The sequence below is a fragment of the Acartia tonsa genome, chromosome 15, assembly GCF_053477335.1.
Source record: "Acartia tonsa isolate MP-2025a chromosome 15, ASM5347733v1, whole genome shotgun sequence".
NCBI lineage: Eukaryota > Metazoa > Arthropoda > Copepoda > Calanoida > Acartiidae > Acartia > Acartia tonsa.
The window spans coordinates 15,375,550-15,400,299 of record NC_137274.1 but is presented as its reverse complement, the minus strand read 5'-3'; the positions used below and the strand labels follow the sequence as shown (position 1 = coordinate 15,400,299).

Genomic DNA, 24,750 nt, shown 5'->3' with positions numbered 1-24,750 from the left:
CCTGCATCTCTTGATTTTACAAAAAATTTTCATATTAACAGGAACTTTAATACAATGAAAGTTAATTTGATCTAAAGCTCTTATAAATTGTCATATTGTGATTTATTTTTATTTTGCTATCCCTGCATCACTTGGTTTACAAAGAATTTTCATGTTTAATTTAAAGTCCTTTGGTAAACTGAAATATTGTTATTTGGGGGACAGAATGATTTATTATTGATTTGTTCACTTGGTTATGAAGAGTTTCTTATTAGGAGGTAAAGAACAATGTAGGTTGGTTTAATCTTGAGCTCTTTGGTAAACTGAAATATTATGATTTAGGGACAGATGAATTAATCCCTTAGCTTTTTGAATTTGAACGTTTAATAGATTTATAGTAAAAGTGTTAAAGATTTAAAAACATATCATTAGTTTTTAGTACTAGGTGCTTCCCTTAGCCATAATTAGCTATTACCCAAAGAAGGGAGGTCTACCCTTCCCACACCTAAGACAAGTTGATCCCTTGTTCCATGCCAGGTGTTTGACCATTACAACAGCTTGTCTATTAACCTATGTACCATTTTTTATAGCCATAGCAGCCTCCTGACAAGAAATATAACCATCATCTAAAAACTGCAGTATTTACCTTATGAATTGGGGTAATTAAAATTGCATTTTTTTTTTTTTTTAATACTGCTTAGCTGGAGGCTGCTATGACTACAAAATTGGACCATAGTTCAATGTATAAGTTGTCATCATGGGCATGCACTTTGTTAACATTTGGCTCACCATCACCACCAATGATTTTAAAATGGATTTTTACTACATCAAAAAACATTTTTGTATACTTTTTAGGGTAATTTAAATCTTTAACATGTATTTAGCTTCATCCATAAGACTGGGGGGCAGCAGCTGTCCTCTAAAGTGATAGGGATAGAATTTCTTTTTTTTCAAATATTTCTTATTTAGAAAAATTATTATTTTTGCCATATAAAGGGTGTTTAAAAAAAAACCAATCGCTTCACTCATTTCAATATAAACCCTACAGTTTTAGTCATAAACTAACAAAAAATGACCCAAATCATGTCCAAGCAATAACAATGAGAAAGCACTATTGAATTTTGATTTCTACTCACATCTCCTGAGCACTATAGCTCGAGTCCTAGCCCTTGTAGAGAATTTTTCCTTACATGGAGATTAGAATACAACAAATCGTCTTAAGTACCTAAAATCTTGTAGACAGACCCCATAATGTTTAGAATCTTTAATGGAGCATGTAAAGACCTTTCTATAGACACCTTAACCAGGTTTCTAACTCAATCCTAGCCAATTTGGCATAAAAAAGACAGACCCATCAAACATTTAGACATGACAAGTCTCTCTAGTTCTTGATGTTTGACAGATTTTTCTTTTTGATGTCAAAATGGCTCAGATTGTGTTAGAAACCTGATTAAGGTGTCTATAGAAAGATATTTATATGTCCCATCAAAAATTCTATACATTATGGGTTCTATTTACAAGATTTTAAGTACTTAAGACAGTTTGTTATTTTTTTTAAAAGAGAGAGCAGTCATGTCTCAATGTTTGATTGGTCTGTCTTTTTTATGCCAAATTGGCAAGGATTGAGTCAGAAATCTGGTTAAGGCGTCTATAGAAAGGTCTTTATATGCCCCATCAAAAACTCTAAACATTATGGGGTCTATCTTCAAGATTTCAAGTACTTTAGACAGTTTATTCTTTTTTTAAAAAGACAAAACTGTCTTAATTTGTAATAAAATATGCACTCTCCACGTAGGGAAAAATTTCCACAAGGGCTAGGACTCGAGCTGTAGTGCTCAGAACAGGTGATTAGAAATCAAAATTCAATAGTGTTTTCTCATTATCATTGCTTGGACATGATTTGGGTCATTTTTTGTTAGTTTTTAACCAAAACTGTAGGGTTAATATTGAAAAGAGTGAAGCGATTGGTTTTTTTTTAAACACCCTTTACTATATTTCATAATAATTAATGCCTAAATCCGTAAAAAAATGTTATTTTATCAGAATCAATCTTTAAATGAGGAGAAAAGTACAAAATAAACGTTTTCCCGTTGATTTTCTTTGGATTTGCATATCTATTAGGTTCACCAGTATTTCCCCCAAATGCTGTTTTTGAAATCTTGTGCTTCATTGGTGCAATTCACCCTTACAGATTGGGGGGGGGGGGAGGTCATATTGAAAAAATTCTAAATAAATCTTAATTTCTTCATTATGACTTTTGTGTATAAGATAGAGACCTAAAAATTGTTTTGGTTAATACTGGAATATCAATAAACATCTAATAATAGTGGTGTTATGACCCTTTGACCGCTTCCTGACCGATTTTATGACCGATTTTATGTCCTGTTATTTACCCATTAGTGCCGAGCGCCACTTTTATGGGCCGATCGAGCTGAAAGTTTCAGGGAAGCTTTATAATGGTCAAAACGGAATTCGTATTTTTTTGTTTTGCTCTAGTGGCGTGCACAGGAAAGTTGCAAAAAAAAACGGTTCGGCTCGGCCATAAATACCAACCAGGCATTATTACCCGTTTTTGGTGCTTTCCCCCGGCGTTAAAACCCGGTTTTCCTGTAAAAACCCGGTTATTTTGACCAAAAATTGAAAAATGTAATTTTTGAACGCCAAAAGTGAGATGAACACTTTTTAGAACTTTGATACGATCCGTAATTGAAAACTACACAACCTCATGTAATCTATAGAGCTACAAGTATAATACGAAGCGATTTATTTCAAATTTAGTGTTTAGCCGGCAATTTCGGGTAAAAAACCCTGTTTTGTTGTTGTTGTCAAAAAAGATCTATTAGTGAAACCGGGTAATAAAAATTTCAGACTCCAAATGGAAATGCTGAACCGGGCTTATATAGGGCGTAAAAAAACGATAAAAAAATCATATAAAAAAAAATAATTTAAATAAAACGAATTCACAAATAGATGTACTTGTCAATAAACTTTAGATTTAACGAAAAAAATCAGCGACTTTACTAAAAAAAACAAAAAAGTTAGATGGGGTATTTTGAATTTTCATGATTTTCAAACTTTGTTGATCTATACCGGCAAACGGAAGTAAGCAAAACTACCTGCTCCAGGGGGAAATGAATGCCAGGGTAGTAGAGGGGGGATTCATACTGAGAATGATGCAATTATGAAGCCGAAAACCGTTTTTTTTACATTTTCTGGAACCAGGTTTTAAAACCCGGTTCGGCACTAATGGGTTAATGTGGAATTATATCATGTATATTGTGGCTTCTATTACAGCTTAAGACCTAAAAATTTTTGTGGTACATCCTTGAGCAATAATAAACTTCCTTGAGTAGTAAGGTCATGACCGTTTGACCAATCTTTGAACTAAGTTATATTTCCTACCTGTAATTTTGCCGTTTGTAAGCTGCCAGCCGTCAAATTTCAAAACAGCCATAGACTAACCAAATTTTTTATGTAGTCTTTTATTGTTGTCAGAAACAGATTAAATAATATTAACTGGCGCCGCCAACCGCCATTTTACTGCTGTAACCGCCAAAAATGGCAGTTTCTGTACTTTGCCGTTTTTCGGCAATGGTCAGAAAAAGTAATTTTTTTGTTATAAAAAATAAAAGTTCCACCTAAAATTTGGTGATCCTAGCTTTAAAATTGGCCACTCTACAGCTGTTTTAATATATAGCTGCTGGCCGCTAAATAGCGGCTAAGGAGCGGTCTGACCGCTATGACTAGAAAAAGTAATTTTCTCTAAATATGCACATGAACTACCAGAAAAATTTCTTATGTCAATAACTGTAACAGGAGCCGAGATAGAGGGGGGGTCAAATAAGCCCCCCAGGCCACCCCCCCCCCCCGGTCTATTAAGGTGGGAATTAGGGCCCGATCTGTAAGGGTTAATAAAAAAAATAACAGTAAAAACATTTAACCAAAAGATATATCTACATTTTATATTGATAGTAAAATCATCCTAAATGAATTATAAAGCTACTATTCTGAAAAATCAGATTTGCCTATTTTTGGTTCGCAGTGTTGAGTAGCTTTGCTTCTATAAAATTAATAAATCAAATGTTTTTATTCTGTTTTACCAATGGATATAGAATATTTAAGCAAAGTAAAAATATTAAAAACCTATCCTATAACTGATATAGGAAACTGAATTGAAATTGCTCAAATATATTATACAGTTTCTATAACATCAATTTTGAATTTTTCCCCATTTTCAAGAGAAAATTTATATGAAGCATCATTTATCACCTATATTTCCTAGGAAATATGGGTGCTAAATGTTAAATATAGTAATTTTTCATAAATATTATACATAATTACAAAAAGTTAAAAGAATATGATAATTGATTTTAGCTAAAACTTCTCCATAGACGCTACAAGATCCATATTAGCTTCTAAACCCTTCAATTTAAAATAATATTTTTATGCTTTCTGATTTTGAATTATAAATGTATTATTAAATTTTTTCTTCAACTATTTTCTCTTACAAATATCTAAAAAATGTACCCAATGAAATATGAACAAATTAATTCATACAACCATTTAATCTTTGTATAGGAACGTGTTACAAATACAAAATAACAGATACAAAAAGAAACTGGGCTGATAGTAGAGCAGAATGTCAGAGAGCTGGAGGAGACCTGGCAAGCTTCAAGACAAGTAATGAATGGCAATTTGTGAAAGGTTAGTAAAAATTTTATTATTCATATTTTTATTTTTTAGGCCTAGATTAAGGAGTTGGGTAAGGCTTTTTTACCCTCTGACTCTCATATACTCATTTCTATGTGTAAAATATATAAGTCTATAATTTTTCATTATTTTTGTTTACTATTTTGGCAATTAGAGCCATCCTGACATTCAAATATTGCAATAAAATAATTTTAGGCTTTAAACTTTTGATAAAGTATTTTTAAAAGTGGTAGTTTTTAATCTCTTTTACACATTTGACATTGCTTTGAAATCCTTATGATAAAGTAAAAGGATGTTTGTTTGTTTGTCTGTAACAAAGAATCTCACTAACTGCTAAACCGTTCGGGTTCTCCTTAACAGGGTAGCTTCTTACAGGTCCCAGAAAGGTTTATAACTATTTTGGGGGAGGGTACCACCTCCCTCCCAAGAGAAATCGCCTCTAGTAAAATTTAACCATCCCAAAAAAAAGACTTTAATTAAATTTGTTTAAAAACTAAAATAAAACATGAGGTTGGGGGGGGGGGGCGGGGTAGATATACCACACTTTTCTGGGATCTTGCTGAGTCAAGTATCAACTGTTGGGAATATCAAAGGATGACTCCATGCAAAATTTGAGCCGGATCCGGCCAAAACCGGCCGTGAATTTTACGAAAAACCGGTTTTTTCCGGTTTTTAGGGGGTATCTGTAAATCGATTCAGCTGGAGCAAAACCGGTTAAAGGTACAAAAAATTTTACTTCACATGAAATTTAGCCAATGCAATTGCCTACAAAATTGTACTTCATCATCAACTTGATTGGACAACTCTTTCCCCTCCTAAATGTCCATTAAAACCTCGGAAACGGCAAAAATCGCCAAAAATCACGCCTTCGGCGGCTAATAACGGCTAAACGGTCAGCCGGAGGCGAATGAAACATAAATAAAGAAATGTCTGTCTCAAAAAGTTGTTCAACATCAAAGAAATGCTTGAAGTCTCTAAAACGACTCCTTCCCCTCCTTTAAGGGGAAAAACTGAAAAAACGTGATTTTCAAAAGTATGCCCACTTCGTGGGTGTGGGGGGCACTGAACTTGTCACCCCAGGGTCACCAAATATAAAGTCTAGGCGGCCCACAATGCTGAATTTTCACCAAGTGAAAGTCTTGTGTCATTATCTCTTATGAGAAAAAAGTTATTAATTAATTAAAATTTCAAATTGTGATTTTTTGATGGATTTCTTTGATGAAATGACAGGCTGGTCAATTTTTAGGCCATTTTTTGCGGTTTTTGGGCCGTCACGCCCAAACGGTTTAAGATAATCTCACGGGACCTTTTGCCCAACCTAAGTCTGGTTATTTGTGAGGTCTAGGAAAAAAAACAGACTTACGCAAAAGATTATAATTATAATCTTTACACAAAAAAATGGCACGAGGTGAGGGTTTGAGGGGGCAAAATGAGCCGACCAGCGATTTTTGACGGCACGCAGCGACGTCGTGCTTCATCCAATCCGGGATTTTTTTTTTTCTTAGACCTTACAAATAACCAGGCTTAGGTCGGGCAAAAGGTCCCGTGAGATTATCTCAAACCGTTTGGGTGTGACGGCCCAAAAACCGCAAAAAATGGCCTAAAAATTGACCAGCCTGTCATTTCATCAAAGAAATCCATCAAAAAATCACAATTTGAAATTTTAATTAATTAATAACTTTTTTCTCATAAGAGATAATGACACAAGACTTTCACTTGGTGAAAATTCAGCATTGTGGGCCGCCTAGACTTTATATTTGGTGACCCTGGGGTGACAAGTTCAGTGCCCCCCACACCCACGAAGTGGGCATACTTTTGAAAATCACGTTTTTTTCAGTTTTTCCCCTTAAAGGAGGGGAAGGAGTCGTTTTAGAGACTTCAAGCAACTCTTTGATGTTGAACAACTTGTTGAGGCAGACATTTCTTTATTTATGTTTCATTCGCCTCCGGCTGACCGTTTAGCCGTTATTAGCCGCCGAAGGCGTGATTTTTGGCGATTTTTGCCGTTTCCGAGGTTTTAATGGACATTTAGGAGGGGAAAGAGTTGTCCAATCAAGTTGATGATGAAGTACAATTTTGTAGGCAATTGCATTGGCTAAATTTCATGTGAAGTAAAATTTTTTGTACCTCTAACCGGTTTTGCTCCAGCTGAATCGATTTACAGATACCCCCTAAAAACCGGAAAAAACCGGTTTTTCGTAAAATTCACGGCCGGTTTTGGCCGGATCCGGCTCAAATTTTGCATGGAGTCATCCTTTGATATTCCCAACAGTTGATACTTGACTCAGCAAGATCCCAGAAAAGTGTGGTATATCTAGGGCGGGGGGGTTCGACCTGCCCCTCACTAAATTTTTTGTACTTTTAAAAAAAAATTATAAATTAAAAAAAAGTTAAGGGATTCAACTTCCCCCTACTCAAGTGCCCCCTAGAGGCCTCTAGGGGCATAGCCGCTTGTTGGTTAATAATGTAATTATTAGATTTGTATGAAAATTCATTGATCAATACATCCTAAGATATAAATTTTCAACAAATTTTTTTATAGAGGAAATGATAAGAGTAACCATGAAAATCTTATTATGCAATATGCATATACTTTAGTTTGAAGGAAAATCATTTGTTAGCATCAATTTTACAAAGATATGAAAATTTGACTTTTTGAATAAGTAAAATTACTTGTTTTTTATTTAAAAACTCTTTCTAACCAGTTTAGCAAAGCAGTAAAATTGGTGCAATGATAAAAAAGCAATTAAAACTAGACAATATAATATTTAAATATGCTAAAATATAAACTTATTTAAAGAGAAAATTTGTAGAATATGTCTAACAACAAAATATGAAAAATATAGTAGCTTGTATGAAATTAGATTACATAACATGATATTGTATCAAACAAGTATAACAACATCCATAAAAGCAAAACTATAAAATCATAGTACAACAAACAAACATTAACAAGTTTGTAGAGTGTCAAAACTTAAAAAGCAGAATATAAATTTTAACATCTAAAGAATAATTGTATGAAAAATTCAAACCTCAAAAGTTAACTTAATAGGGTATTTGTAATTTACTATCGACTATACCCTCTAGAGGCCTCTAAGGGCACTTGAGGAGGGGGAGTTGAATTTTTAAATTTTAGATTTAAACAGAAAAAGTAAAAAAAAATTGGGGAAGAATTCTTTTTCTATTGGCGATTTCTCTTGGAAGGGTAATCGTACCCTCTCCAAAATAGTTACAAATCGGACTTTCTAATATCTTTGGTAATAATATTGAAACTCCAAATAGAATAAATATCATGTCGATCTACATTATTATTTAGGTCTTTTACAAGGAAGTGCGTGGCTTGGTGGAACTGATAGAGATGAAGAAGGCAATTGGGTGTGGACAGATGGATCTCCAGGTATTATCTAAATATATTCTGTAATTGGCAATAAGTATGAGATGTATATATTTAATATCTCCAATATAGCCTAAAACCTTCCAGGACCAATGGAATTCTTCCTGAAAGATCTAAGCGGTCATATGAACTTATTGGAAGACATCCTGTTACTTTAATCTATAGCATAGAGAAAATTAAGTTTTTCTTTAAGTAACTATCCTTCAGCTTATTTTTTACTTATATTACATACAAATGATATTTTAGATTTAATCTCGTAGAGTATTTGTATCACATTAATGTTTAATTTTTATTATTTAGTAACATTCTCTGACTGGTATCCTGGTAACCCTAGTGGAGGCTCTGGTTACAACTGCATGGCGGTAAACAAATTTTATGATAATTTAGACAATTTTACAAAAACTAATATTAAAATAAAATGTTTCCCCTCTAAGTGACTTTTTGAGTCTGAGCCCCCCCCCCCTTTATTTTAAATAAATAGAAAATAAGAGGGAGTTGTTTTTCTTTTGTTTGTTTGTTACTTTAGGTTAGGTTAGGTAAGGTTGTATTGGGTAATGCACAGTAGAGTTGATTTAAAATAAGGTTGCCGGGGGGGGGGGAGGGTTTAGTGCTAGACATACATTGTTACATCCTTCCCTATACTTTGATTTACAATTATTGGCTTTTTAAATAGAATAACTAAATTTGTTTATTATTTAACTTTATACTATCTTTATTGATTATGAATCTATAAAAATTTTCTCATAATTTGACAATAATGCAAGAACATGATTATATATTGGCTTTTAAACTTTCAGGCAGGTCGTACTTTGGGTTGGAGATGGGATGATGTTGCTTGTTCATCTAACTTCTATGCTGTGTGTCAGATACCAGGTAATTACAGATACTTAAATTCTGTACTTAAATATGATTTATGACCTATCATTCCCTTTTAAAAAAAAACTTTTAACATAAAAGTTATAGTGCAAAAAATGTTTTTTTTTCTTTTATTATCAGACAAAACAATTAAGATTTAATCATGCAAAAATATTTAGAATTGTTGCAAAAATCAGCAATTTTAAGGGATAAGACAATGGTCCATATATTGCTATACATCGCCAATGATGATACACAAAATTACCCCTTCTGTGGATTACAATTAGTGGTTGAAAGTAAGAAATAAGAAAAAAAATATTGAACCGGCCAATCAAAATTCAGTTAAAGTCCCCAAACTTGTTAAGTAAGAAAATGTTATTATAAGACATTGGAGACAAGTCTAATGTAAGACCCAATGTCCCCTCCCTTCCTGATTAATTGAAGTATTGAAGTAACACCCATCAGACAACAAACATTATAATTCCATTACTCTTCACTTTTATTTGTTTGTATTCATTATTGCCTCTTTACGGGCTCGGGAATTATCTCTACTCTTATAGTAGAATTAAATGTTTATGTTGCTTAACCTCTTTTATTTCAGCATGAATGAATTGAATGATGATGACCTTGGCCTAACTGGATGATATGAAATTCTTAATTTTTAATGCTTAATAATTTTAATTAATATTTTTTTGTCATTATTTTTATTCATTGTTTTTTTTCAAAATTCTTGACAAATAAATTATTTTTGGCTTAAAATGTCTTACCACTTAATTAATATCTATGATGTCTTATTGTCTGAAGCTTAAGATTTTTATAATTACTTTTAGATATACTGTAAAGATGGGGGTTGTTTTGGGGGTTCCTTTTCTTAGGGGCCAACAAATAGGTACCTTAGACGTCCGGCCTTAATAATATACATATCACTGGAGTTTTCACTCTGAGTTATATGATATATTATTAAGGTCACGTAACCCCCGGATAAGAAGCATTTAGAATCCTTGTTTTTTCGAAAATTAGTTTTTAAAATGCTTCGAACTAACTAAGGGCTGAAAGGCAATTTTTAGAAAAGGGGAAATTTCTGTATATACTTTTTGTCCCATATGGATGGACAGCCTTTGAGAAGGAAAATAGTATCTGTATAAGATGTTTATATTCAGGAATAAGGTATAACCAACAAGAGAAATAAATCTAAAATAATATTTGGGGGCCAAATGGAGAGGTCGTCAATTTTACGATGTGTTACCCCCCAATGACAGCTGAAAAACACATAAAGGTTTCATGATTTTTTCCGAATTAATCTAGTTGTTGTTATAAGCTGGTTTCTATCTTAATGTTAGTAATACAAGGTTGAGTGATTTATTTTATTATGAATAAATTTTTCATCTGCGAGGTTTTGTGATTATTAAATCTTTTCTATATTCAGGGTCGGTCCCTACTTCCATAACAGAAAGCTTTTTTTGTTAACTGTGGCATTTTAGAATTTCTAACTTTGCATTGTGATTTCTGTAATAGTTAGGTACAATTTAGAAAGCATAGCTAAGCTACTCTACTATTGTTACAAGTATGTCCGTCAATTTTAAACTGATTTTTAACACCAAATTTTTACGTGATGTAATTATCTGATTGATTTGATTTCTTAATACTGATTCCTAGGACTACAAAGTATGTATATATTATAAGCAAAGCATCTCTATAATCATGTTATTAAAATGTAAGTATGTCTTCAAATATTTTCCTATATTTAAGCATTTTTTAGCAAATTTACTTAAAGTTTTGTTTTGACTCTTGTACATTTATATTTTGCTTATTTAATTCTGACACTCTACAAGTGTTAATTTTAGTTTATCCTACTGTTTCAGAGCTCAGCTTTTAATGATGTTGTCATCCTTGTTTTTCTTGAATTTGCTGGAAATTTTAGCTGGTACTAAAATGCCCGGTATTGATATATCTGATTCTTAATTCAAAACCAATCCTTATATTACAATAAAAGGATCTCTGTCTATGTGTCTGTCTGTCTTTGTGTGTGTACCAAAGGATCTCTCTATTAACTGAACAAATATGGTTCTCCTTTTAAGGGTAGCTTCTCATAGGTCCTGGGAAGGGAAAAAAACATATTAAACCCCATCTAGAGGCTTAATACGATTTTTTGGTAAACATATGAAAAGAAATTGAAAAGAAAACATTTTAAGTGCCCCTAAAGGCCTCTAGGGGGCGTAGCCGCTATTATTTTGTATATAATGGACATCATGAACTTCCCCATTAATAGTGTTAATACAATTACAAAATCACCACACTTAAAGAATAAATGTATTGTTTGAAAAGTTTGGGCTTTTTTCATAATTGTTAATATGATAAGATACCAAGTAATTTACAATCTAGTACAGCAAGTTCCCCCCCCCCCCCCCCCAACTCTTTATTTTGAAATAAATTCAGAATAAGGTGGGAGGAAGTTTTTGTGTGTTAGATTAGTTTAGGTTAGCTAGGTTATATTGTGTAGATGTTTACAGGGATTGGACACAGTAGGTATATCCCACAGGGCTAGTGTCTCCGCAGGGATTATATATTAATTATATAATTGTCTGTATTATGATGATATACATGACTATTTAGTATGGCTGATAACCGGTTCTACTCCAGTGGATATTAGTTTTGAAGCATCTAGTATTCAAAGATGGTAAAAATAGCCTAAAACCATCCCGGGACCTATGTGATGCTTCAGCGGTTATCAAGATTCTTCGCTACATACAACACTTGTATTAATAGATAACTTTATTTTATTTTTAAACACACAACATTTTAAAATCTTTTCAATTTCAAATGTAAATAATATGTAAAAGTGTAACCGCTCTTTCTCTTAAGAAAGTAGCTTGATGTCTGTCCGTCCCCTAAGAATTCGATAACCACTGAACTGATTGAATTCTACTCTTCAGGGAATATACCTGGTACTGTGGTGGTTTTAAGCTATTTTCTTGGAGGTGGGACACCCTCAACCCCCCCATAAAAGAAAATTCCCCCTCCCCCCCAAAAAGAATAGTTTTTAGGCAGTTTTAGGCAAAATAAATGGCAGCACCAGAAATACTTATTTTTTTTTTAAATGACCTCTTGGGGCACAGCCCCTAGAGGCTTTAGGCAAAGTTGCTAGTTATTTATATTTTATTTATTCATGAAGTTGCCCTTAAAACGATACGATACATCATTAAGTATGATTCAGAACCGGTTATAATCCACTGGAAAATAAATTTCACTTGTTTAAAAGTTAAATAAATATTTATCTTAGAAAGGTTGCGCGAATTTTAAAGAAAAAAAAAACATTTTTAAATATTATCAATTCTAAATGTAAACCTATGTGAAAGTGTAACCGCTCTATCCTTTTATATGAAGTAGTAAGTTTTTTTTGTGTGTCTGTAGCTTAAGATTTCTATAACTACAGAACTGATACATAGAGGAAGGGGATAGAAAGATAGATAGATAGATAGATAGAGAGAGAGAGAGAGAGAGAGAGAGAGAGAGAGAGAGAGAGAGAGAGAGAGAGAGAGGGAGAGAGAGAGAGATATATATCTATAATACAAAGTAGAACGATGTCTGTCTGTCCGTCTGTCTGTCTGTCCGTCTGTCCGTCTGTCTGTCTGTCCCTTAAGATCTCGGTAACCACTGAACCGATCGGATTCTACTCTTCAGGGTATATGCCTATTGGTCCTGTGGTGGTTTTAGGCTATTTTCTTGGGGGGGTGGGACACCCCAAACCCCCCTAAAAACAAAAAAATTCCCCCCCCCGTTTTTTTTTTTTTTTTTTTTTTAGATTTCTTTGGTCCTTTTAAGAATTTCGCCAAATTTTTTTTTGATCACCTCTTGGGACACAGCCCCTAGAGGCTAGGGGCGAAGCCGCTAGTATATATATATATATAGAGAGAATATCATTTATAGATAGTTTTTAGTAGCGAAGCTACTCTATTATTAAATGATTAAATTTTTAGTAGCAATGAAACTCTGTAATTAACATTTTATGTTTGCCTGTCAGTCCGTAACGCTATGGGAGAAATTTTCTCAGCTGTTATTCAAGATGTTTTTTTTTTAGAATTTTTCCTTTTCCAATTCTATGTAATTTCAGAGAGGAAGGAGACATTAGACTGTTTATTACACTAGTCCCCAAAGCATTATAATAAGGTTTTCCTATTCGTAGACTCAACGGTTGAGTGTCCAAATGTTTCAACTGCAAATTGTAATCTACAGAAGGGATGATATTATGTGTATAATAATTGGTATATATGTACATCAATTTATCTGTCATTGTCCTATCCCAACAGATCCCTGGTGTAATTTACTTTGTTCTTCTTATAAATATTGTGTATACTGGTTCTCAACCATACTGAAAAATTATGTATAGCATCATATTATATCCAGTTTTCTACGAGTATAGAAATGTACTAAAACCAGTTTTGTTAACCTGTGTCTTCGGCATCTTAAGTCTAAAAAAAAGGTTTTAATTTTATAATTGTACATTTTTATATCCGCGGAAAGCTGTTTATTACATGATACAATGAATAACTATTGTATTATAGACAGCTTTACGCTAAATTATAAGATTAATTGCAGTTTAGTTGAATCCAACAATGTTTTTTCAATACTTTTTAAAAATCTTCAAAAACAACTTTAAAAAATCTTCGAATTTATTTTTTGAAATCATCGAATTTCAAAAAAATTTCTTTCAGTTCTTTTCAAAATGTCGCGTCGTAAAGAATGGTTGATATTGGTTTTTATTTATAAAAAGCGAAGCTTTTCTCTAATTAGGATCCGTCCGTACGTCCGTCAATTCTATAATCGTTACCAGAAAGTCCGTACGTCCATTTAAAACAAGCTGATTTTAAATTTTTTTTACATTTTTTTAGCTAAAACTGATTCCGATTACAACAAATTACAATGTTATAAGCGAATCTCTATAATCACGTCCTAAAAACGTCAGTATGTCCTTAATCAGTTTTGCAACTTACAATTTTGTATAGATTTATGCATTAATATTAAGTTTATTCAGTCCTGACACTCTACAAGTGTTGATGTTTGTATGTTCTTCAAATTCAGAGCTTTGCTTTTATGGATGTTTTCATCCTTGTTATTTAAGAAAAAGTAAACTATCAAACTATGCATTATATATATAGATGTTAATAACTTTATTTTGATATTAAAATTATGTCATCATAGGAATGTGGCGATGGCACAAGAAGAGAGACTGTGAGGTTATTTATTAACAAGGATGACAACATCCATAAAAGCAAAGCTTTAAAACGGTAGGACAAATGAACAGTAACACCTGTAGAGTGTCAGAACTGCATAATATAAATGTAAAAAATCTAAGCAAAATTGTAAGTAAATTTGTTTTAAAAGTGCTGAAATACAGGATAAGTTTAAGAACATACTAACATTTTTAGGACTTGATTTAGGACAAATTTTTATGTGATCTAGTTATCCGATTGATCTGATTTTTGGTTAACTGATTCCGGACAACAAAGTGCAATATTATAAGCCAAGCATCTCTATAATATTAATCAAGTCCTAAAAATTTAAGTATGTCCATAAACATTATCCTGAATCAAGCAGTTTTTCAACTACTTAAAATTTGTTTTTGATTTTGTATATTCATCTTCTGATTATTCAATAACTACAAATTACATGACATCTAAATAAATTGAGTATATGTAATTAATTCTAACCCGCAACCGTGGATCAAGTAGCGCATCCGCTCGTCGTCGGGTAGGTGATAGGTTCGAATCTTGGCCTGACAGCGCGTCATAACTAATGACAGTGAAAATGGTTTCTATTGCTGCCATGTCAGGTGCGCAATATAAATTGTTAGAGTAGGGGGAATTCCATGGCCCATAAACAGGCGCAACTCATTTCCATGCACAGTTAAGACTTCTCAGACAAAGGTCGTGCAATCAAATCTTCTGGATGTTACTTAACCTAATTCTGTTAACGATTATAGAGTTAATAGGAGTCTTAGCTAATTGTTATAGGAATCATTATGCAATTTTTGAAATCGATATGACAATTTTAAACCTGTTTGAATTAACGAAAAGAGCTAACCGCTGATCCGACTTTATTTGAATCTTTTTATAGGTTCCGGGGGATGCAATGGTTTTAGGCAATTACATTTTTTTATAAAAAGTCTGGGTATGGTTTTAGGCTGGTCCTGTAATGGTTTTAAGCTATTTTCTTGGGGTGTGGGGCAGCCCCCTCCCAAAGAAATCCCCCCTAATTATTTAGGCAGGTAATTAAAATCACACCACTAAAGGTACTTTTTTTAAAAAAATTACCTCTGTTAGGGGCGAAACCGCTGGTATTTTATATGCTCTAAAATTTATGTCATAGGTAAAAAAGTATCATTTTCAGCCACTGCCACGTTTTTAGATGATTATCAGCAGCTTGTTGATTGGCTAACTCTTTTCTCTAAATTTTTTGTTTTATTATTTTTCTCGTATTCATTCGAATCCGGTGGATAGGAACCGGTTCTCATCCATACGAAAAAACTATGTCTAGCATCGTATTATATTCAGCTTTCTACGAATATAAAAATGTACAATCATAAGATTAAAACCAGTTTTTTAGCCGGTGTCTTCGACACCTCGGGGCTAAAAAAAAACTAGTTTTAATCTTATAATTGTACATTCTATATCCGCGGAAAGCCGTTTAAAATACGATGCGAGAAATAACTATTATTGTACATATATGTATGTATGTTATGCTTTTAAGTTTATTAAAATTATGCCAATGTTGTTTTTTATTGGAAAACATATTTATAAAAAAGGAAAAAAGCATTAAGTTTGTCCAAAAATATTGAAAAAAATTGAAACAAGGATGACAACATCCATAAAAACGAAGCCTTGGAAAGGTACAAAATTATGAGTGTCAGAAAAAAGTTAATCTGTTTAAAGTAGGGTTCGGCCGGATACTTTTTTTGCCGGATACCGGATACCGGATATCCGGCTGATTTAAATGCCGGATATCCGGTAACCGGCCGGATATCCTGCCAACGCCGGATATCCGGCAAATATCCGGTTATCCGGCCAAATTACCGGATATCCGGCCGGATAACCGGCCAAATTACCAGATATTAAAGTAGTAAAAAAAATTTCTTCAGAAATCTTATATAAATTTACAAAAAGTTAAACTTATTCAGAAAAAATGTTCTTCTAGCTTCAATAATAAGAAAATTATAGCCATTTAAGATTTTAAAAAGCAGAGATTTTTGGTGTAAAGTATAAAAAATTATAGAGCCGGATATCCGGCCGGATAGTTTCAATATCCGGTATCCGGCCGGATATTGAAAATGGCCGGATATCCGGCCACACCGGATATCCGGCCCAACCCTAGTTTAAAGTAAATATTTTTAGGATTTTATTATACTTTATTATGATTTTAGGACTTTAGTGATTCGCTTATAGCAATAGACTTTGTTGTCCTAAGAATCAATATTCCATAAATTAAATCAATCGGATAGATTTATGATATAAAAATTTATTGTTAAAAAAGTTTGAAAATCAAAATGTATGGACTTTCTGGCAACAGTTATAGAGTGGCTATGCTTTTTAAATTGTACATAACTGTTATAGAAATCATCATGCAAAGTTTGAAATCGAAAGAACAATTCTAACATGTCTAAATTAACGAGAATCGGTAACCGTTCCATACAGACGAAAAGTTCATAGAAAGGCTTCGCTTTTAAAAATCACAAGGGAAACAAAGAAAAATATTGGAAAAAAACATTAGGAGCTGATAACTTTCAACAATTTTAACGCAAATATTTATAGTGCTCCGTGCAAAACTTGAAACTTTAAATGCGATAAATCACTTTTCGAAACTGATTAATATCCGGTGGATTAGAACCATTTTTTAGCCATACTGAAAATTATGTCTAGCATCGTATTATTATATCCAGTTTTCTACTGGTTTAAAACTTATAATTGTACATTTTTTTAAACCTGCGGAAAGCTTTTTATAATACGATGCGTGAAATAACTATTTCTATTCCAGTGGATATTAATTGAATTAATTAGCACGGGTTATTCTTATTTTTTTATTCGTAGAAAACTGGATTTAATATGATGATAGACATAATTTTTTCGTATTCATGAGAACCGGTTCTAATCCACCGGATATTAATCGGTTTCAAAGCAATACGGGAAATTACTTTGGCATCTCGGGGCTAAAAAAAAACTGGTTTTAATCTTATAATTGTACATTTTTATGTCCGCGAAAAGCTTAAAATATTAATTGACTGCTCTCCGCGGATATAGAAAAATGAAAAATAGCCCCGGCTAACAAAACGGGAAATAATCCTATGATTTTTATTTTATCATTCGTAGAAAATTGTCTGTAATACGATGCTATACATGATTTTTTTCAGTATGAAACAGAACAGGTTTAACGGATATTAATCGGTTTCTAAGCTATACTGGAAAAAATCTTTTTTTAATTGAAAGTAAAAAAGGTGTGTTTAAAAATCACGCAACCTTTCTATGGTAAATATCTATATCTTTAATTTAAAAAAAAGCAATTCAATTTCCAGTATGTATTCGAAACCGCAGTTTCAGAGCAATACTAAAGATTAATGCATTGCATCGTATTACATACAATTTTCCGCGAAAATTAAAATCAATTTTGTCAGCCCTGGGCATTTGGCCACTTGGTTCTAACAAATTTAATATTAATATCCGTAAAAAGCTGTTTATAATACGAATTGTTAATTGACTATTCTACATTTTGAGGTGGGCATTACGTTCGTTTCTTTACTTCTATCCGTAACATATAGATATTTTTGATAATTTAGACATGATAGAGTGGTCCTGTAGATTTCAAACTTTGCATGACGATTCCTGTAACAGAATCATGTTACAAAGTTTAAAATTGATATGACAATGCTTACATGCGATATGTAGGGCAATTACTGAATGAAAAGTTTGAAGTCAATAGGACAATTCTAACATGCCCTTATTGACAATAAAAGCTATCAAATTAAAATTCAACGCATTTGAATTTAACGCTATAGAGACTTTTATTAGATTTCGATTGGTTGGTTCATTAAGTTGGGTGTCGGAATGTTTCAACCACTAATTTTAATCTACAGAGAGGTAATTTTGTGTATTATCATTGGGGATGTACATCAATTTATCGGCCGTTGTCGTTTTTTTTTAAAATTCATACATTTATTCATATGTTTTACATATCCCTTATATTACAAAAATCGATATATTATTACCTGGATGTTGCACCAGATTTTCATGTACTCTGATGAAACAATATTAGCAGCTGGCTAAACAAACAATACCCCACCCTATCCCCTCCGACTGGATGAACGAACTGACCAATAAAAGAAGTCATTATTAGCAAGCAAATTTTTCCACTGTTAAAATATCCACGTCTGTCATACATCCATTAATATAATGAAGAAACAAAAACAAGGATGACAACATCCATAAGAAGCTAGGGATCTGAAGGGATAAGACAATGGACGATAAATTGATATGTACAATCCCATTGATTATAAACAATATTTTAAACCAATTTTAGTTTATTAGATTAATTTATCTTCCATTGTCTTATCCCTTAAAATCCCTGCCTTTAAACGAATACGAATTATTGTGAATGGTAATTTAAATGAGACAGAGAGAAAGAGAGAGAGAGAAGGAGAGAGAGAGACGGAGAGAGAGAGACAGAGAGAGAGAGAAAGAGAGAGAGAGAGAGAGAGAGAGAGAGAGAGAGAGAGAGAGAGAGAGAGTGACAGAGAGAGAGAGAGAATAAAAAACTCATGAAGAAAGGATATATTTAACAAGGATGACATTGACAACATCCATAAAAGCGAAGCCCTGAAACTGTAGGACAAACGAACATTAACACATGAAAGAGTGAGAGAACTGAAAAAGCAGAGTAAAATAAAAATATAATATATTGTGAGTAAGTTTGTTGTACCTTATTGTAATAGGAATCTGTTTTTTTTAAATCAGATGAATAGGATAATTATTTCTCATAAAAAAAAAATTGTAGAAATGTTTTTAATAAATATTATAGAGTTGCTACTCTTTCTAAATCATACCTAACTGTTAAAGGAATCATCATACATAGTTTGAAATCGATAGGACAAGTCTAAAATGTCTAAATTAGCCAACCGTTCTCCCTGGGTAGAATAAAAGAATTCGGAAGAATGTGAAAATGGATCGGTAATTACGCGGATGTTGCACCAGATTTTTATGTACTCTAATAAAGTGATACTTTCAGCTGGCTAAAATAACGATGCTCCCCATAAAGCCCCTTACCCCATCCCCTCCTCTCCTAGTGGATGGACAAATTGACCAATAAATTAGGTCCATGTTAGCAAGGTAAGTTGACAATAAATTTTCCCGTGTCAATATATCCACATATTGTATATCTATTAATGTAAATGATAGAGAGAGAAAGAGAGAGTGAATGAACAAGAGAGAGAGAGAGAGAGAGAGAGTGAATGAGCAAGAGAGAGAAAGAGAGAGAGAGAGAGAGAGAGAGAGAGAGAGATAGATATATTTGGTTAAGAATAGGTTAGAATCATACGCAAACTAATCTTTGGTCCTTTTTGGATTTTAATCGTACTCAGTTTATAATACGCAAATTAATCTTTAAGTATTGTGAGGGGGGTTTTGTTGCTATGCCACGTGCCATAATAAGATTGGTTGGAACGTTGATTGAGCTTTTGGTAATTACGACAAGAAAAAAAATCTGTTAAATTTTGTGGAAAAAAATCCGCGAAATATTTTGCAGTGAAAATTTGTACAAATAAAAAATCGCGGAAAATATTTCAAAAAAAATGTGCCATTTGTTTTACAGAGAAATAATTAATATCTGGTGATTTTAACGCAAAAAAGTGAAAATATCGCATTTTATAGCAGTGATTTTGTTCATTTAGTATGTTAAAATTATTTTTTTTTTAGTAGCGAAGCTACTCTATAATTTATATTGTCCGTCAATCGGCTATTTATAGGGATAAACGTGATTATCTCAGCTGCTATTAATTATAGACGGTTATTTTTTAAGAGCATCCAGTATACAAATTAATCGGTCTGTTAGTCTGTCTGTTATGCTTTAAAAGACATTTATATTTATAATGTATTAATGAATATTTTGTGCTTCGAATCTTTGATGGTAGTTTGTTATCCTTGTTTATTTTACAGTTAAAATATGTTAGTATGTCTAGCAAAAACTCTTAAACGGCTTAATTGATTGTTCTCTTATTTTTGGACTTTTCTTTAAAGAAACGGGAAAACTATGAATTAAAATTAAACATAAATAAAATATAAAAGGTGGGGGGGGGGGGCTTAAAACCACACCTCCTTGATAAGAAAAGTCATAATATTTTTAATAATTAATTAGATATTTAAAATCTCTTTACTGATAGGTCCAAGTTTTTAGTAAATCTTTGTTATGGTTCTTTGCAGGTTTCATGCTATTTTTCTATATGGTTTATTATTACTTGCATCTTAAACAGACTGCCCGGAACTAATATAAATATTGTTTTTTTTCGAAATCTAACTTGAAACTATTTTTTCCTATTCAATTTTAGGCATATTTTATATTTGTAGCATCGCGATATTTATTTCGCCCCTAGTCTCTAGGGGCTTTGCTCTAAGAGGTTTTATCAAACTAATTTTTCGTGTTTTAAATTTTTTAAAAAAATAAAAAAATTTTTTTTGGGGGGGTTGGTATTTTTCATGTTTTGGGGGGTTAGGGGTGTCCCACCCTCCAAGAAAATAGTTATAAATCTTCCCGGGACCTATGAGAAGCTACCCTGTAAAGGAGAACCCGATCGGTTCAGCGGTTAGCGAGATCCTTCGCTACAAACAAACAGACAAACAAACATCGTTCTTCTTTGTATTATAGATGTAAAAAAATCACCTAATTTTGTAAAAGTAAGGGATTTTGAATTTATTTTTATTATACCCCGAGATTGTTAGTTTTTTAACGGGATGGGGAATTAGGGGGGGGGGGTTGTAATTAACACCCCCCCCCATTTGGATGTCCATGTGTTATACTATCGATTGTAATCGAATAGGACAATTCTTACTTGTCTAAATAAAGAAATAGTTATTTCTCGCATCGTATTAGAAACAGCTTTCCGCGGATAAAGCATGTACAATCATAAGATTAAAACTAGTTTTTTTAGCCAGTGCCTTCTGACTGGTTTTAATCTTATAATAAAAATTTTTATATTCGTAGAAAGCTGGATATAATACGATGCTAGACATAGTTTTTTCGTATGGATGAGAACCGGTTAATACGAGAAAAAAACTTAAAGTTATGGACAGATGGACGTACGGACCGACTCTAATTAAAGAAAAGCTTCGCTCTAAAAATGATATTTTATATCGTCGCATAGTTTACAAAATTGACTTGAGTGACATGTTCGCTTGCTTCTTGGATATTGCAGGGATTTAAAGGGATAAGACATTGGATGATACTTCTAAGCTGGATCTTTAAATGTGTAGCCGTTGCCGTTGCCGCTGCCAGAGGTACAGCCACTAACCTAATAGCGATCTTTAAATCAAATTGGCTACGCGTGGCCACGGCTATATGCGATCTTTAAATCACAACCACTTTTTGAATTTTCAGTAAAAATATGAATGAAATAATATTAATAATACGCTAAAACTTCAAACATTTATAAATCCATGTTTTACTGGCAGCACAGGCCGTGGCGACGGCTACGACTACGGCCACGGCTACACATTTAAAGATCAAGCTCTAGTTTGCAAAAACCAATCAATATTTAGGCAACGAATCAGAGAAAACTGTGGGTACTAGTGTAATAAACGGGCCCCATATCCCCTCCCTCCCTGGTGGCCGGTGTTTAAGAATTAATGTGGCGACATTACAGCTGTATTGTTCAACTAAAGATGGATCATTAAAGACGGTGATGGATATCCCGCAGTCTTAGAATGTACTTTTAAAAAGTTATACAGAGATGGATTCTTTACAAAAGAAAATTAGGGTCAAAGCATCGCTGCCTCACCAAAATTGTAAAAAAAATCATCCAACATCACATAAAAAATCTACAAAATTTTATAAAATCTTATTTTGATAAACTTCTATTTTTATTTTTTCACAAAAAAAATTGGTACAGAGAGGAAGGGGACATTGAGCTGTTAAATACACTGGTCCCCAAGGTTTTATGATCTACTTTTCTTATTCGTTGGCAAGACATCTTTGGAGACTTTTATTGATTTGATTTGTTGATTCATCCAAACGTTTCATTTGATCTACAGATAGGTTAATTTTTGTGTATCATCATTGGGGATGTATATCAATTTAACGGCCATTGTCTTATCCCTTTAGATCCCTGAATTTAATTGAATGTTCAAATTCTTCAACCACCAATTGTAATCTTAAAGGGGTAATTTTGAAGTTCATGATTGGGGATGTACATAAATTTATCGGTCATTGTCTTATCCCTTTAGAACTTAAATATCAATTCTAAAAGCTGAATCAATATTCGATTTAACAAGGATGACAACATCCATAAAAGCGAAGCACTGTAACGGTAGGACAAACGGACATTAACACTTGTATAGTGTCAGCACTGAATAATCAGAATATAAATGTTTAAGAGTCGAAGCAAAATATTTACATACTTACATACTTAGGACTTGATTATATAGTTTCTTCGCTTATAAAATTATACTTTGTTGTCCCAGGAATCAATATACCAATATTCAGATCAATCGGATGATTAGATCACATAAAAATTTGTTGTTAAAAAAGTAAAAAAAGTAACATGTTTAAAATGGACGTACGGACATTTTGGTACCTAACTACTAAAGGAATCACCATGCAAAGTTTGAAATCTATATGACAATGATAACATACCTAAATTAACAAAAAAAAAGCTATCCGTTAAGGACGTACGTACGAACGGACCGACCAAAACTATAGAAAAGCTTCGCTTTTAAAAATCTATAAAAAAAAATATAAAAAAGTACAAAATATGCACAAAAACTGTCTATAAAGTTACCTGTCTTTTTAAAAAACTTGTTGGTTCTTTAGTTAGTCAATTAACTTTTGAAACATAACTAACTATGGTTCGATACTGTATGATACAATACTGTTATTTTACTTTGATTTTAATTTATTTTTTGATTTTTAAAACCTTTCTCTTTAACTGTTTCTGACTTATCTATTTTTGTCTATCTATCTATTTTTTTGTTCGATGTGATTTCTTTTGGGAGGGTGGTGGTACCCTTTCCAAAAAAAGTTATAAATCTTCCCAGGACCTATGAGAAGCTACATTTTAAAGTAGATCCATATCGGTTCAGCGGTTAGCGAGATCCTTCAGTACAGAAAGACAGACACACATCATGTTACTATTATATAAGGCATGATCATATTTGAAATTGATAAGACAATTCTAACATGTCTAAATTAACAATAAAAGCCATCTGATACGGACTAAGTACCGACCTTGATTGTTGAAAAGCTTCGCTGAAATGAAATTAAGGATGACAACATCCATAAAAGCGAAGCTCTTAAATAAGAAGTAAGTACAAACGAACAAATAACTCTTAAAAATCAGAATATGAATTTGAAGGTATCCGTTTACTAAAGTAACAGGATGTTTGTTTGTGTGTCTGTGTCGAAGGATCTCGCTAACCGCTGAACCGATCGGGTTCTCCTTAACAGGGTAGATTCTCATGGTTCCCGGGAAGGTTTTTTAACTATTTTGGGGGAGGGTACCACCACCACGAATTTTTTTTTAAATACGGGAGACTTCAACATAAAATAAAGAGGTATCCTACGTAAAGAATTATCGTAGAGACTTTAACAAACAAAAACATTTAAAGTGCCGCTAGTAAACAAAATTGTATAAACTTGTTGAAAAATTGCCTTAATTTAGGATTTTTAGAACTTGATTATGATTATAGAGATGCTTCGCACATAACATTGTGCCTTGTTGTAATAGGAATCAGTATTTCAAAAATCAGATGAATAGGATGATTAGATCACATAAAAATTTGTTGTTAAAAAAGTAAAAAAAGGAACATGTTTAAAATGGACGTACGGGCATTTTGGTAATGATTATAGAGTTGCTAAGCTTTCTAAATTGTACCTAACTGTTACAGGAATCATCATGCAAGTTTAAAATCAATAGGACAATTTTAACATGTCTAAACTAACGAAATAAGCTAACCCTTTCGAACGTACAGACGGACAGACCGGCCCTAATCATAAAAAAGCTTAGCTTTTTTTAAATGAGAGAGTTATTTGTAATTTTTCACTTAAAATTACATTTTTATGTATAACAAAATCAATGAAAAATTATAAAACTGAAAGTTTAAAAATAAAACAAAGATTCAACGTCCATATGTAAAGCAATCTCGCATTGTATCGTATTATAAACAACTTACCGCGGATATAAAATGTACAATTATAAGATTAAAAACAATTTTTTAGCCTAAAGACGCCAAAGTCACGGGATAAAAAACTTGTTTTAAATTTATGATTGTACATATTATATTAGTGGAAAGCTGGATATAAAACAATGCTAGACATAGTTTTTCAGCATGGCTGAGAACCGGTACTATTTCACCGAATATTAATCGGTTTCGAAGCGATACATGAAAATGAATTAAAGAAATGACAAATGGACAAAGTAGGTTAAGATTCAGATTCTCACTTTTTTTCGTAGATTTTTCACAAACTATTTTTTTATTCTGTTTGTGTGTAGCTCTTGGATCTAAGTGGATAAGACAATGAACGATAAAAAAAATTCATCTACCTATTGGTGTTAAACAAAATTA

General features: G+C 32.6%; 1 protein-coding gene across 2 annotated transcripts in view; it reads left to right on the top strand.

Annotated features, from left to right (window-relative positions):
- Positions 1-9,697, top strand: part of LOC145306763 (uncharacterized) — a 74,434-nt gene extending 64,737 nt beyond the window's left edge. For both annotated transcript variants that reach the window (XM_080149058.1, XM_080149059.1), the window contains exons 15-19: positions 4,558-4,683; positions 8,006-8,086; positions 8,384-8,445; positions 8,881-8,956; positions 9,540-9,697. In XM_080149058.1, coding sequence (XP_080005184.1) covers positions 4,558-4,683; positions 8,006-8,086; positions 8,384-8,445; positions 8,881-8,956; positions 9,540-9,544 — 350 coding nt within the window. In that variant the 3' untranslated portion in view covers positions 9,545-9,697. The remainder of the gene's footprint in view (positions 1-4,557; positions 4,684-8,005; positions 8,087-8,383; positions 8,446-8,880; positions 8,957-9,539) is intronic.
- Positions 9,698-24,750: the final 15,053 nt, after the last annotated feature.